At 60.7% G+C, this 15,444-nt stretch overlaps 1 protein-coding gene across 3 annotated transcripts in view; it reads right to left on the minus strand.

Moving 5' to 3' along the window:
- UVSSA (UV stimulated scaffold protein A) overlaps window positions 1–15,444 on the minus strand; it is a 32,729-nt gene that overhangs the window by 4,736 nt on the left and 12,549 nt on the right. For all 3 annotated transcript variants that reach the window (XM_040625341.1, XM_040625340.1, XM_040625339.1), the window contains exons 8-12: window positions 8,514–8,625; window positions 2,314–2,452; window positions 1,729–1,851; window positions 888–1,071; window positions 406–517 (exon numbers count right to left, since the gene is read on the minus strand). In XM_040625341.1, the coding sequence (XP_040481275.1) occupies window positions 406–517; window positions 888–1,071; window positions 1,729–1,851; window positions 2,314–2,452; window positions 8,514–8,625 (670 nt within the window). The remainder of the gene's footprint in view (window positions 1–405; window positions 518–887; window positions 1,072–1,728; window positions 1,852–2,313; window positions 2,453–8,513; window positions 8,626–15,444) is intronic.

Genomic DNA, 15,444 nt, shown 5'->3' on the forward strand with positions numbered 1-15,444 from the left:
CCCCCCCCCCCCCGGGCACGCCCGCACGCGCACGCCCACGCCCCAGACCTGCGGAGGGAGCGATGTGGGCAAGGCGACGGGGCACGTGTCTCTCTGGCAGGGATGTGCTGCTCTCCTCTCTGGGGCACGGGTTTCAGCCAGTAACTTTTCTTACCTCCACTCCCCTATTTCCTTAAAAATGTGATTCAGGACCCAGAACCCGAACCACCAAACAACACAGGGGTGGTTCCTGGCCGTGAGTCCGTGTCTCCCGGTGGCAGCAACACGAAAACGTGGCCCAACTAGAAGCCTGTGTCCCCCATGGTGCTGCTATGCGTTACGACCGTGCTGGAGGTGGCAGGTGCCACCAGGGTCCCGGGCCGTCCCCCCACAGCACCCGCCCATCGCTCCAGCCCCCAGACCTACCCGCACGCCCTGCCTGCCTTTGCAGCTGCTGCCTCTGCTCCCAGGCCCTATCCTCCGGGTGCAGGGGCCGGCCCGCGTCGTCTCTGGGGATGATCTTCCCGTGGAAAGGGCACTGTGACGAAAAGGAGAGCAGTTCTGACGGCAGAGAGGCTGGGGCCTCCATCAGCCTGGCCAAACCCACCACCCTTCACACTGGCCACCTGGCGGTCAGCACAGGGCGGGCTCAGGAGGACAGCAGGGACGTGGGAACACATGCAAGCACCCCAGGTCCCGGGTGTCGACTCCCAACCCCGGGCACGAGGCAGTGGCTAAGCGACGCCTGCCAGCCACGGACAAGCCCTCCCTGGGGAGGGCCAAGGCCAGCTTCACACTGACCGGCTGGAGCCCGGCACTCCACCCGGCCACCCTGTCCTGGCCCGGCTGGGCCTGCAGCAACCGTCCCGCGTGCCTGTGGCCCTCACCAGCCCCGGCCCCCGCCTCACCTTCAGCCGGTCCTGGCGCTCGCAGAGCCGGCCGTCGGGCCTTGGGGCGCGGCACCGGTGCTGCACGGGCTCGAACTTCCCGGCAAAGGTGATGTAGCGGCTCTGCAGCATCTCCGAGACGGCGGCACTGTCCACCTCCGCGTCCACCTCGCTGGGCTTCCAGAAGCGGTGCTCAGAGTCACACCTGCAACACCAGACTCTCAGAGCCACCACAGGGATGCCGCCGGACCGCGTGGGGGCAAGGCCCGGGCCGGGCAGCCCAAAGAGAGCAGACCGCGAAGACTTCTGGACCCCGTCGCAGGTGCCACAAGTCAAACCTCGAGAGTCCTCCCCGTCCACAGCTTCCATGGCTGCCCCCAGCCTGGCAGGACAGGCAGCGCGAGGGGCGGGGGCTCACCTGGGGGGCAAGCTCCCCGACAGGTTAAGGACTGGATGCACTATGGCCCCTTCTCGTCTGCGGCCCCACAGAGCGCGTCAGCCAGCACAGCGAGGGGACAGCTCCCCAGGAAGTCCTTGCAGAGCCCCAGGCCTGGCCCGCACCGAGGTCTGAGTCAGGGCACCAGAGGGGCGAGGACAGGCCAGGAAGGGCCCTGGGCCCAGGAAGCCCATCCTTCACACCCACGATGCCAGACTGCGTAGGACGATGATGCAGGACGTCTCCCCAGGGAACTACCGGAAGGTTCAGAAAAAGTCCCCAAACCCCCGGGGCACAGTTCTATGGTCCCACTAGAGACTGTGTGTGGTGAGCACCCCCGCAGGGACTGTAAGGCAGAGTGAGGCCCTGGGCCCGGTGCTGTGCTCACTGGCGGGGAAAGGCGGGACCAGACACAGCCACACTCACTTGAGGATCTTCCCAGCCATCGGCTGCTCCTGGCCCCAGTAGCAGAGGTCCACTCCAAAAGGCACAACAGGCGCCCGGGCTCGCTCTGCGGCCAGCTTCCCGGCCTCTGGTCCCACCGGTGCCCTGGAGCAAGAACAGCACACACTGGACGTGCATGCAGGAGCCGGCCACAGCCACCTGCCTCTCCCTCTTGTCCTCCACCCTCCCCAGGCACAGACGCAGAGCCCCTGGGTCACCACGTTTGAGCAGCGACCTCTGCCACCTTGGGCCCGGGCTCCAAGGCAGCCACCGGAGGCTGTAGGAAGCCAGTGCCAAGCCCCAGCTGTCTCCAGGGAGCTGTGCAGGGAGCTGGTCTTGGATCTTCGGTCTCCACCCTGGGGCCGCGGGTGCCCTGACATCCGCCCCCTGCGCCCCGGCTGACACGCCAGCTCTCTGAGGAGCCCCTCTATCCCGCGCCAGTCCTGCCCTAGGCGCAGAAGCTGGCGGGTGCTCGCCCGGCCAGGGCCACACAGGGCCGCATCCACACAGCTAGAAGGGCCTTGGCAGGTCACCGCCCCGGGCAGAGTCAGGGCGTCTGGAAGTCACCTGGGGCTCGGGGGAGGGGGCAGGCGTCCATGCAGCTGATGCAGCTGGGCAGCAGCAGAGGTGGGGTCGTGCACCTCCTCACCCCTCCGTGTCGTCTTCCCCGCCTGCAAGCCCCATGCAGCTGGGTCCTTCTCCAGCCCTGGAACAGAGACGTGTTGTTTCCAGCCACCGTTCCCACGACCTCAGACCGACCCCGGGGGCACCGCGCTCCATCGCAAGGGCCTGCACAGCAGTGACTGCACGTGTTAGGCCACAGCCAGTCTTCTCGCGGCACCTGCTCGGCAGCCAGCCGGATGAGGCCACCACGCTGGTGTCTCCCAGCACCTCCACAGGAGACAGCCAGAGGTGAGGGCCCAGGCCGCTGACCTCCGCAGGCCAGCGTCCACCCCTGGGTCCTCAGAACAGGGTGAAAGCAGGTTCCCCAACACTGTCAGGGTCCTCCCTGACCCCTGCGGGCCCCTCTCTGCGGGGTGCACAGCCACACTGCCCTGTCGCCGTGCAAGCCGGGGTCCCAGGGCTGCACCCAGTGTGACGACGTCACCAGAGTTGTGCCCCCCATGGGCATCACCCCCACCCCAAACTAGCTGTGGGAGCCAAGCGCCTGGACTGAGCACTCCCACTGCAGGCTGAGCACAGCTCACAGGTCAAGGACGGTGAGCTGCCAGGAAGGAAGGAAACAGGCTGAGCGGCATGTCCCAGAGGACGAGACGCCAAGCAGATCAAGTGTGCTGCACACTCCCCAAGGGCCAAGGGGCCCGGAGCACATTGGAGCTTGGGAAGAGGAGGGGAGAGTGGGGACCCCCCCCCCACACGGAATGAGCTGACGACGCACCAGGCAGGTGGAGGCACATGTGAAAGGCGGGTACCGCGGGCAGTGGGCGGGGGACGAAGCCAGGGGGCAGCTTTCACAGCTCAAGTTGGAGACCAAATGCGCAGCACGAGGTGTCAGCGTCCTTACTACTGGACCCCGGAGGCACAGAGAAAATTACTGGAGTTTGGAAACGGCTGAAGAAATAAGACACCCAATTTTCCTGGTATTTGGGAAAGACCAAAAGGGCCCGGTGAGTGCCAAGAAAGAAACGGAGAAACCATGACTGGTAGAGTTACGAGGAAATTTAGAGACGTTAAGGATGAAGAGAAAGATCCAAGCTTCCCAAGACAAAGGGCAGATACCGCAAAAGACAAGCATCGCACCGCTACCAGCGTTCTTAACAGTGACGGTGAGCGCCAAGTCTCAGGAGATCGTCCTGAGAAGGCTGAAGGGAAGGACGTTCACACGTAGCGCTGTCCATCTAGCTCACGAGCATCTCGCGGTGCCTGTGAGGGATGGCCTCGCACACACAAGACCCCTCCCGGAGCCACCGGAAGGCCTGCTTCGAAAACACTCTTCGAGCAAGTAATCGATCCGTCAGGGAGGAAAGTGAGTTTGGGGCAAGGCGCGCGAGTGTAAGTGCAAAAGCGATGGCTGTGCCTCTCGCCGCACACCCAGCGCCAGAGCTGAGCGGGCACCGGGGCGAGCACGGCGCGGGGCTGGGGAGGGCCACGGAGGGAGGGCAGTGCAGACGCCGTCACGCTGTGCCCACGACTGTGCATGTAAAACATGAGGATGAATCTTCCAAAAATGAGAGAGAACCCTCAGGAAAAATCGATGATCTTACAATTTTATTAATATTTAATGAATATTTTAAAAGCTAGAAGAAAGGTGAGAAAAAATACAACAAGTGGGCAATAAAGTACCTGGAACATAGAGCAACTAGGAACGATTCGTTAAACGATTAAACTCAGCTAAAAGGCAAATTAGTTCTAAAACCTTCAGCAATTTGTGGTCCACACGAGACCCAGTAAAACAAACGGTCAACAAAACAATGACGCTGAAGATGGCCACGCGGACTTAGCCTGCAAGTGGGGCAGAGACCGCGGGGACAGACAGCAGTGTCGCCGGCACAGCCGGGTTTCAGGCTCAGAACGCACACACGGGGGGAGATGTGGCGCACGCAGTAAGCAGCTCCGGGGCTCGCCGTGGCCGGCTCTCCGGACCCTCACAGAACAGATCAAAAAGGCCAAATCCACAGCCGCAGGGGGCGCTGCATCCGCGAAACCCTTTGGAGCACACGCACGCCTCACAGGACCACCAGGCAGGAGGACCGAGGGGACCTCAGGGTCCCCCGACCACGTCCCTGGGCCACAGAGCAGTCAGAAGGAGCAAAGCAAAGGGCAGTGGAGACCCAGACGTTGGGAACTGACACACACACTCCGACACCCCCTCCCTGAGCACACAGCTCCACCCAGCACCCCTGACACCGACTCGTGAATACTGGATTTTGACAGAAAACTGGAAGGGACGTGGCAGCACTGAGGACTGGACACCAGGGAAGGCTTCCCAGCCATTCAGGACACAAGGAAGGGCCTCGCTGGGCTGGTGCCGCTGGGAGGGACCGCATCTGCTTCGGGTGTGGGCACTCTGCAGCAGGGCAGCCTGACTCGACCCGGAGACGGCCACCCCAGTCCTTCGCAGTGTCGAGGGCGTCAGCAGCCGGGCCGCTTTCTGCGCGTGGTTTTCCTGGCACGTGGCCACACGCACCTGGTTTCGCGGGGTTCCAGAAGCCCACAGGCCCTTCGCAGGAAACATCTGCCCTCACCTACTCCCAACGCCCTGCCAGCCTGCCCGCTGCCCTTTCTCAGGTTCCCGCGGCTGAGAGTGGAGGACAGAGACACTAGGGCCTGATGGGTCTCCCAGGGTGGGGACCCCGGACCAGGCTCCATCATCACCAGGACGCCCTAGCCCCAGCTCCCCAAAACTCCCCCAACACCCCTACTCGGGATGCTGACGAGGCGTATCGCTAACTGCCGCAGAGCCTGTCGCGGTCCGTCAGCCCGAGTGTGCACGCACCACATGCACGCGCCCGGGGCAGGGGGGAGGGGAGGGCTGATAAGTGGGCATTGTGGCATTTAGATGGATACAATCACAGCCTAAGGATCAATATGAGAATTCCTAGGAGTTACAAGAATGAAATATATTTTTCATTGATTTGTTGTTTTAAACCATTAAAAAGATGGGTAAGCGTGTTAGAGCAAATACTCAGGGCGCTAAAAACACTACCATTTTCACATTGTTGTAGAAAATCAATCTCGCTGACACACGCTTTCAAAGTAAAACCCCAAAAAGCAGTCGGCCTTCCTCAGGCCCGGGAGCGAGCATTCGAGGCGGAGCCGGTGGCCACGCACCACGGCCGCACAGCCTCGCCAGCTGCGCCCAGCCGTCCGAGGGCGCGGGCCTCGCCTACGGAGCCCGGCTCAAATTTACTCCCACGGTTGCTTTTAGAAAGAATCCTACAAATGCCCAAATCCCCTTTTTTGTTTAAATTGACCAAGTGGCACCCATTTGCCTGGAGCAGTAAGGCAGACAGGGCGGGAGCGATGAATCGATAGCGGGAAATGGAGAGGCTGCGGCTTCCGCGCGGAGTTAGGCCGCCGAGCTTGACATTATTGATTTTACCTAGTTCAGCTGGCCTTGTAATTAAAATGTAAATTTGAGAAAGAGATTATGTCCTGACAGAAATGGTAGGATTAAGGGGAAGATAAAAGCCCCTCGGTGAAAATTCAGAGAAAGAAATGAGCAAGAAAAAGCACCAGCTTCCGCAGCCGTGTGGATTTAGACGTATCTACTGCAGGTTCGCCTGCATTTAATTGAGAAAACAGTGGCGGAATATAAACCAGTGTTATGAACTGACTCGCCCCGGCACACTTCTGTGTTTGGAAACCTCCAGGGCCCCCGGGCCCGCCGGGGGTCAGAGTGGGACTTAGGGTGGTGGCCAGGGCGGCCCCCGCACGGGGGCACGGCTGTCTTGGGGATGCAGTCGACCCTGCACAGGCTCGGGACCCTGTGGCCCTGGCCAGGCTGGGTCCATCGCTGCCCAGACCCTCCGTAGCCCACCTGTCTGTGAATGCAGATGGGCGGCACGTGGCCCAGATCCACGTCAGCCGCCGGCATGACCTTCCAGGTTATGGATAGGATGTTGGGAGCCTCTCAGAGAAAAGGGGTGAGCCAGTGGCAGCAAGACCAACGGGGTCTCTGCCTCCCTCCCTGGGCTCCCAAGGTGCCCTCCACGGGGCTGGCGTGGCCATGGGCACCAGGGTCTCGGGCCCTGCTGGCCTCAGGAGGAAGGGGATGTCAGGGGCCACAGGAGCGCAGAAGACGCATCCCGCCTGCCTGCTGCTGGACAAACACCCCAGAGCTCAGTGGAGGACGTCTGCAGACCGTTGGGATCAGGACTATCTCAGTGGGGACAGCTTATCTCTGCTCTGTCGTGGCTGGGGCCCCAGCCAGCAACACCTGGAGGCAGGTTCACCCACTGTGGTGCCAGGGCTGGGCTGAGTCCAGGCGCGTGTCCTATGAGCATGGCGGGCCCCTCTGCCATTCCTGGTTAGCACCTTGCCAGCTGGAGTGGCGGCAGCCCCACTGTCCCTGCTGGGGGCCGTGGCCTCCGTGGCAGAGTAGACGTGGCGCAGACGAAGTGTTCTGCGGACTACAGCTGTGCTCACTGCTGTTATCAGAACTGGCCACCAAGCATGGCCCCAGGCCAGAGGCAAGCTCTCCCTTCTGTGGAAAGGGCTCAGTGCCCTCCAAGCAGGACGTGCTGAGGGCCAGGGCAAGTGTCTGCAGCTGGGAAGCCTCGGTGAGATGACTAGCTGAGGGTCAGTGTGGGGCTTCCAGGCACTAGAGGCAGGGCCCACGGCCTCAAAGCCTCTGCTGGTCACCTTGCCAGCCGCCGGTGGCGCTCAGGCAGGGGCTGCCTGTCACCAGAATCCTCCGCTGCAGAAACCTGGAGAAGTGACCACACTGAGTGGTCTGTTCCCTGGCGATCCTGCCCCCACTGCCCACTGTCCCAGCCTGAGCACAGGCGGCCTCGGGTGTGGCCGGGATTCTGCTGGTCTCCAGCCTGGGCATGCACGGGAGGGTGGTCACTGCCCCTAACAGCCTTAGGCAACCCCCAGGTACCTTGTAGAACAGGTGAGGCCTCTGGCCACAGGGAGCCCCTGCTCTGGGGGGGACAGCAGCATAAACCGGGGATGGCAGAAGGCCATTTCAGGCACAGAAGAACGAAGGGCAGGAGGGTTGCCTAGTGGTCAGAGGAAGACCCAAAAGCTAAGAAGTGAAGGCCTGCATGGCTGGAGCAGAGGACGAGGCACGCAGGCGGGCCCTGGCAGGCAGGGAGCAGGGGCTCACTGCTTCCGTGTCCACTCTGGAGCCTGGGGAGAGGTCACCGGGCTGGCGGAGGGCAAGCAGGAGACGAACCGGGGCTGCACGAACGGCAGGCGTCAGGTCTGGACGTGCTACTTTGGCGTGATGCCCCTACTGGGCCACAGCACCACCCCCGAGCTGCCCGCCGTCTAAACTCCGTTCCCAAATTCACGTTCCACCTTACAGACTCAGAGAGAAATCCACCGGCCTGTTTATTCACAAAAGCCATGGGTCTTGTTTTTATTTGCCTCCTGTGTGTGTGCTGGGTAGATCCCGAGAGCACACACCCCTTCTCGCCAGACAGCCACCATCCTGGGATGCAGACGGGAAAGGAAACCCCAGACAAGAAAGACCAGTCACAGCTGGGCCTTCACTTCCCAAGGAGCAACCCTCCTCCACCACGAGCTGCAGAGGTGTCCTGGGCCAGACGCGGAGTCCGTGACTAGGCAGACGGTAAAGCGGGGATGCCCCAGCCAGCGGGACCTGGGAACCAAGGAGCCTGGAGAGCGGCCACCAGTCTCCCGCCACCTCGGAGTCAAACCGCACACCCACAGCACTCTCCCCGGGGCACAGGAGCCGTGCGAGCTTCCTCTCTGCTCTGGGGTGCCCACCCCACTCCTGGACTCGCTCCCCAGTGCTGAGACTTATGTGTCCCCAGGGGCTGCCCCTGGTGTGGCGCCGGCCTGGCTGTGCCCACTGAATGCACGCTGGGGCCTGCCCACCACAGGGAGGCAGGAGCCCATTGTGGGGCAGGCCTTGGGGAGAAGCCCCGGACCAAGAGGAGCTAGGGCACAAAAAGAGAATTGCATGATTTTCAGTGACAGACCTGCAGTGTGAGCAGACAGCGTGCCCAACAAGGCTGGCTCCCCTGCTCAGGGGGCCCCAGAACCCAGATGTGAGGTCACGCCCCAGGGGTCAGCATCCTTAACAGGACCCTGCCCACCCCAGCTACACTCACCGTACTCAGGCCGCAGGTGGTCAGGGATGCAGGCCTCATACCCTTCCTTCTCTGGGACCTCGACAAAGTCCCCGTCATCCTCGTCCTCGTCCCTGTCCCATGGGGCTGCCACCTGTGGAAACACCCCCAGACCTGTGTATGAGCACAACACAGAGGCCTGGAGGTTCCCAGTCCTGCCTGTGCGGAGACCGTTCTCCAGGCTGGGTCGAGCGTGGGCTGTGTAGCAGCACTGAAGACCGAAGATCATCTCTAGGCCTGGCCCCACCCCTGAGCTCAAGCCAGATCCGCAGTTCCGCTTCCACGCCACATATAAACCTGCCCCAGCGCCTGGCGCCCCTTGAAACGCATGGGAGAGGCGGGGGAGTAGGTGGGTTTCCAGAGCCCCGGGAGACGGATTTCACCCAGCGAGAGGCAGGGCCGCCCCTCCCTCCAGGCCAAAGCATCTGTCCGTTCTCAGGGCAGCTCTGGGGATGTTGGTGTGACCACGGCACTTCTGGAATATTCTGTCCTTAAGAATAACTGTTAAAATGCCCCAAAATAACAGTTTCCTTTGGATGAGGCCCCCTTCCCCACCCAGGTCAGTGTGGTGAGGGGCCCACCTGGTGGCTGCCTCCGCCTAACCTGAACTGCATGGGGCCGGCTTCCTTTCTACAAGACCCAGACCCTCTGCCCCCACCCCGCTGGTGGGCGGCACCAGGCCTTCCGTGCAGGTCCTCCACGGAGCAGGGGTTGGGGCCGCCACACGCTGGGGGAGTCGGGCTTCTACAGCTGGCTCCACATTCTCAGTGACCCCACAGCCCTAGGACAGGACCTGGGGGAGAGCAAACCCCACGGGATCGGTTCTTCCCGAGACGGTCACGGCGGGGAGGAACCAGGAGCGCCTGTGCCACAGCCAACCGCCCCTGAGCACTCGGGGGCCCGCCCAGCCAGACCGGGGAATGGACCCTGCACCACAGACAATTTCAATCCCACTGAAGGAAACATCCAGGACGGAGACTCCTGTCAGATAAACACCGACTACCGGGGCAAACTCCGCAGGACCTTGTGACACACGCCTTCACTTCCGAAATCTTTCTCCACAGCACACCTCAGGGGTACCGTCGAGGCCAGTAGGGAGGATGGAGAGTCTGGGTGACACCCAGGGCGGGAGGCCACACCAGGCTCAGCTGAGTCACAGACGCCGGAAGCCCCCCCACAGCTGCCAGTCACTGCAGAGCCAGGCCTGGTGGTGGCCTGCCATACCTGCGGCCGGGACGCCCGCCCCCAAGAAGCATAATCAGATGCAAATGCACTGTGTTTGGGTACAACCCACGGCCGTGCATCTGGGCAGCACGGGAGACATTAATCATCGGAAACTGTAATTTTTTGTTATCAGTCTAACACTGATCAAAAGGGAAGCCTGTCTCCACCACTGACCTGTGAAACGTCCCAATTATACTCTTTGGAAATGACAGGGGCACTTAGCTCCCGAGCGGGGCAAATGATGGCGATCAATCACGTTTGAATAACAATGAGCCGCGGACCTGAAAATTATTTTTGTATAGAATCTACCCAGGAATTTATGAAAGGTGGAAAGCAGCCCAAGGTTTTAGGGCATTACGCTCCCGGCTAGTGCAGTGCGTATCAAACACTAAACAGAATTTATGTGTTTTAATTTTCTAAAAGGTAGATGTGGGCTGGGTGCTACAATGCATAACAGAGAGCACCGGATTTTAAATATGGGGGTCATTTTCATAAAATACTACGCTTACCGCTCACACCCTTCAATTTCACCAGGGACTTTTACTAAATTTTCATTTCCTAAAAAATATTCAGCTGCTCAGCTAACTATTAGGACTTATACCCTCTTTCTCCCCAACTAAAACCGTTTATTCCTGTGATGAAATACGGAACCCTGGGCTGCTCTTTGTTCTTAAATTAGCACTGATCACGCCATGCCAGGCTGCACCCACCTCCAGGAGGACCCACCAGAGCAAGAGCTGCCCCCTCAGTGTCCCCGCAGCTGGGGCGCTGGCCTCTGCAGCAACCCACTTGTGCATGTGACCGGTGAGCTCTCCAGCCGCGGGTGGCCCCCTGGAACTGCAGGGACACCGGGCCGGAGACGGACTTTGCTGCTAATACCGAATCCACAAATCCACGCTCGAAAGCCTCCAAGTGCAACGTGGAGTTCCCAGGGCTGCATCGGCTCTCTGAAATCCCCGAGCACCGGGGGAAGGGCAATGACATCCGCTGTCCAGAGGCCGAGGCACCCCTACGACCAGGCACAGTCACCACTGCAGTGACGCCTGTGTGACAGGCTCCAGGGCCTCATGCCAAACGCCAGCTCAGAGAACAGGAACACCACCACCAACCAGGCCAGAAAGCCCTAAGACCCCGGCAAAACAGCACGGCCTGGGGAAACTGAGGCCAGCAGGAAGAAGCCAGTCCTGGGGTGGGACAGGGAGGTGGCCACCTGTCCTCAAGGTCAAAAGTCACGGACTGGCCAGAACCCAGCCCTGAGGGAGGCAAGGCAATGGGCAGGGGGTGGGGCAGGGGTGTGTGGATGTCCTGAGGATCCTGGGAAGGAAGGAGATCACGCCGAGGAAGCGACTGGCTGAAGGTGGGTGGTCCTCAAAATGGGGTCGACTCATGAACTGTCCTCATTTTGCAGCCCCTCACCTCACCCCCGCCACGTCCGGGCTGTGCACCCACCTTCTCCAACAGGTGGAGTCCCTGGGCAGGCAGCCTGGGAGGCCCCGGGCAGGCGGTCAGAGCCCTGTGGCCCACTGAAGGCCTCCCGCTCTGGGTGGCCCTTTGGGAGACGCCAGGCAGCCCGCGGGGAGGCGCAGAGGAGGGCCTTTCGCCGGTTTCATACAAACGATCCGCACCCACAGTTAAGAGGATTTAGAAAAATGAGCCTCCGGGATCATAATTAAACAAGCACTAAAATGGCTAAAATATACAACACAATCAGCTCACAGCAGTGGGGGTATCGGGTTACTATTTGAGGAGGAACAGGAAGAGCGACCTGGCTCTGGGAGCGGGTCTGCCCGCCAAACGCACGCCTGAGATGCAGCTGGGACCGTTAAATAAATTTTGTACGATCTAATTAACTCGGTGCGCAATCTCAATTACTTTTCACCCAAGAAATCACTTTTGTTCAGTTTTATGTGTGTCTGTTTCCCTTTTTTTAAAAAAAAAATGATGTAAGGCCTCGTCAGACAAGTGAGCTCCAAACTGCATTTGTCTTTCAGCGGCTTGATGGCCATGCATTTAAAACCCCATTCTATCTTATAAACTAAAAATTAAACGTGCTCAGCTGTGATGGTCCTCGTTGCATCTGCTATTTATATGCTAATGCCCTCCCTGGAAGGCCGTGCAAATTGCCCAGCCAGGCCAATATCTCATGCGCATCTCCAGCGGCTGGGGACGCGACTTCAGAGGGCAGAGGGGGCAGAGGACGTGGGGCCGGGGCTGACCAGGGCAGGGGCTGACCAGGGCAAGCACGAGGGAACAGGAACCCCCGGGCACCACCACCCTGGCCATGCAGGGCCTGCGTGGACGCAGACAAGGACTCGTGCAGATCGGCGTCACCGAGTTCCAGAGTGACCGCGGCCCCCTTTCTTGTCTGATCCAAATCGGCATGGGATGAGGTTCTCACCTTGGAAACTGCGTGCCGGCTGTGCAAGAAAGCACGCTGCGGGCCAACGAGACACCAGACGTCCACTTCCAGGCCAAGGCTGGGCCAAAAGCTCTGCTGGGTGTGGGCGCATCCGTCACCCAACATAACCCAGCACAGGTAGTGACCCAGGAGCCACAGGCGGTACCTCGAGCGATTGCGGGGCTGTGGTGCCGACGGGCACCGTCTCCTCCGCGGCAGCCACCCTGGGGAGGCCAGCGATCAGGGAGCGGCCCATGGGAGCGGCTGAGCAGCTGGACAGGATACGCTCTCACCTGGGCCACCTGACAGCACAGCCCATGGAACGCACAGGGCGTCCTGGTTAGAGCGAGCCATTTCCCCAGTTCTCACCACCCAAGGAAGCGGCATCCACACAAGAACAGGAAAACCCGCTGTGCGTGCTCTCCTCCCTCAGCCCAACCTTCACAGGCAAAACACAGGGGGCCAGGGATCTTGCAGGCCAAGGCTCACACAACCCCCCAGACTCAGTCTTCCCACCTGTGTAATGGGGTAGTGACATAATCCACCTCACAGGGCCTCTTGTAGAATCAAAGGGATGATACATGAAGGTGTTCAGGAGCAAGGGGTGCACAGCAGTGCAGGGAGAGCCAGGCGTGGCGTGGTGCGGTGTGGCTGGGCTGCTGGGCCCCAGGGTGCAGGGGAAAGGGCCGGCCCTGAGTACTGGGGAGCCTAGTGTGCTCTCCCAGCCCCGGTGAGAAGAGCGGGATGCACGAGGACCCCTCCCCCGGTGGCTCCCGGCACTGCAGCCACATGGCCTTCAGCGTGATGGAGGGAGTCGCGTCTCCGGGAAGGTTGTTTACTGGCCCTGCCGAGCACAAGGTCCCGACTGCGCTGATTTAGTTTCCCTGCCTCCCTGGGGTGCCTGACTCATTCAACATTTCATTCTGGGGCTTCCTGCTCTGTCCTTTTCACCTACAGGAAGCCGGCACTCGTGGCTCCCAAGGCACAGACAACTTGTCGGACACAATGGCAGCAAGAGCATCCAGGGCCCCAGCCCGAGGCCAGAGAAGGCCCGTCGCAGGGGAGGCCGCTCTGGGCAGGCAGCCAGCGGCTGGCTGGAAGGAAAGCCTCCCAGAGCCACGCGGGGGTGATGTCTGCTTTTGGACAGAGTGAGATGCGCTCGCTGTCCGGACCCTGCGGCCGCCGCATCAGACTGGCGATCGGTGAGGACGAAAACACCCACATGAGTATTTTACCCACTTAAACCTACAACCCAGCCATTTTAAAAAAAAAAACCCTGTTGATAGTTTATATAAACTGATGCTTGAAGTTAATTTTCTTAGACATATTAGTTGGTAGGAAATTAATATTTTGTTAATTACACAATACAAAATAACTGGTGATCTTGGCCACATAATTAAACCGCAAGCAATTTAAAAGTTTATAAAGGATTTTTATCAGTGTAACGAATGTAGCAGGCACGGTTATTACACCTCTCCCACAGCAGCAGGACCAGAAGCTAAATCTACCGAATGATGCCCCCATTGATCTACTGGAGATTTATCCCCAGCTGCTTCCAAACAGAGCAGAGACACGCTCTATAAAACAAACGGTTAAACATATTTAAACTGGCTTAAATATTTCTCAAAGACCAAACCTCCACGTCAAAAGGAAAACAATACGTAGAAACCAACAGCAACACAAAGCCACCTTCACGCCCACCCGAAGGGCTCATTCCCAGCTGGGCTCCCGACTCCTCCCCAGCATCGCGCCAGCCAGGGGCCCTGTGTTTGTTCTCGTCTCTGACACGTCTGTCAGAAGCTCTGGAACACTGGAATCCCACGTTCCGAATTAGCGTCCCCAGCTCGGCCTGCTGTGCGCGCGGTGAGGACGCCGAGCCCCTGCCAGGTGGGGAAACGCTAGGGCACACGATTTAAAGCCCCATCCGTTTTACTGAGCGGAGAGCAACTTGTTCATAATTTCTAACGACCACAGTGGCTCCGGCAGCCGCCCGCCCCGCACCGAGCGGGAGCAGATGTGCAGATAGGGGCACGTCTATTCTGGGAAGCGGCGCTCACCTGAGCGGGGCGCTGCCACTCAGCCACTCGAGCCCCAATCGCTTCATCTCCGGCGCCCCCGACCGCCAGCGCCCGAGCACAATCTCCAAGGATTTCGGAGCAGTGCCCTTTTTAAATCAGTTTGTGGAGAAGCGTCTGGCGAGCGCCCGTTCGGCTGACAGAGACAGTGATGCTCCGTTTCTGCTGAGGCCGCACCGCCTTCCACAGGCAGCTCCAGCCCACAGGTGACCCGCGAGTCTGAGTCTCGGTGGGCCCTGCTGTCCCTGTGCCGGGGCGGGGGCGGGGCGCAGGGCCCCTTCGGCACAGCTGCTCCTCCGGGTTGGCCTCCACCCACCCCCAGCGCCCTCGCGGCTCGTGTGCCCCCACAGCTCCGTGACCGGCCAGCTCCCGCCCCGGGCAGCATGGAGCTGCCCCCACCAGATGCTCCCTCGGATGCCTGGGGGCAGTGCCGGGGGTCCCCGAACAGCCCAGGCACAGTCAAGGCACTGTCGGGGCGGCAGCAGCCACAGTACAACCCACAGGGCGCCCGGGGCAGGGCTCCTTCCGCATGGGGAGCCTGAGCCCCCTCCGTCTCCACCAGCCCCTGTGGCATCTGGAGAGAGGCCCCACCCTGGCTGCTGCCCGCTGGCCGCCCTCAGGCTGGAGCCGGCCACGCAGGGCACCTTGTGCTTCCCACGCGGGGAGGCTATGGCTTCCAGGGACACGCTGGTGCTCAAGCCCCAACCCAGCCACCGGCCTCACTGGGCCCATTAGGAGACCTGCCCTTCCCCTGGGGGCCCTACAGCCACAAGGCAAGAAGGTTCTGCTGCCAGCTCTGGGCTCAAGAGTCCTGCCGGCCCCAGCACTGCTGCGGAACCCAGGCCTGGCGGGATGAGGTCACGCTGTCCAACCAGCCCTCACGGCCTCTGGGGCTCTCCCCAAAGCCCCAGTCGCCCTGAGGGTGCCTCCCCCAGCTCCTTCAGACACAGTGCGAGGCCCTGCTGGGGGGGGGGCTGGGCCTCAGGGTGCCATGAAGGGGGCACCCGGGGGAGCCAGTCCGATTCCCCACAGCCCTCCCTGCTCTCAGGCCAGCCTCCGCTCTGACACCATGACCCGGGGTCATCTAACAACCTGGTGTGCTGGCACGAGCTCACCACATCGCCTCTCTTCTGAGACCAGAAAAGAACCTTCCTTCGTTGTTAAAGAAAAGCACCTTGGTCAAAATTCAGGAAACTAACTTCTTAGTAGTCTCACA

Source organism: Ursus maritimus, unplaced genomic scaffold (genome assembly GCF_017311325.1).
Source record: "Ursus maritimus isolate PB19 unplaced genomic scaffold, ASM1731132v1 scaffold_8, whole genome shotgun sequence".
In the NCBI taxonomy this organism is placed as follows: domain Eukaryota; kingdom Metazoa; phylum Chordata; class Mammalia; order Carnivora; family Ursidae; genus Ursus; species Ursus maritimus.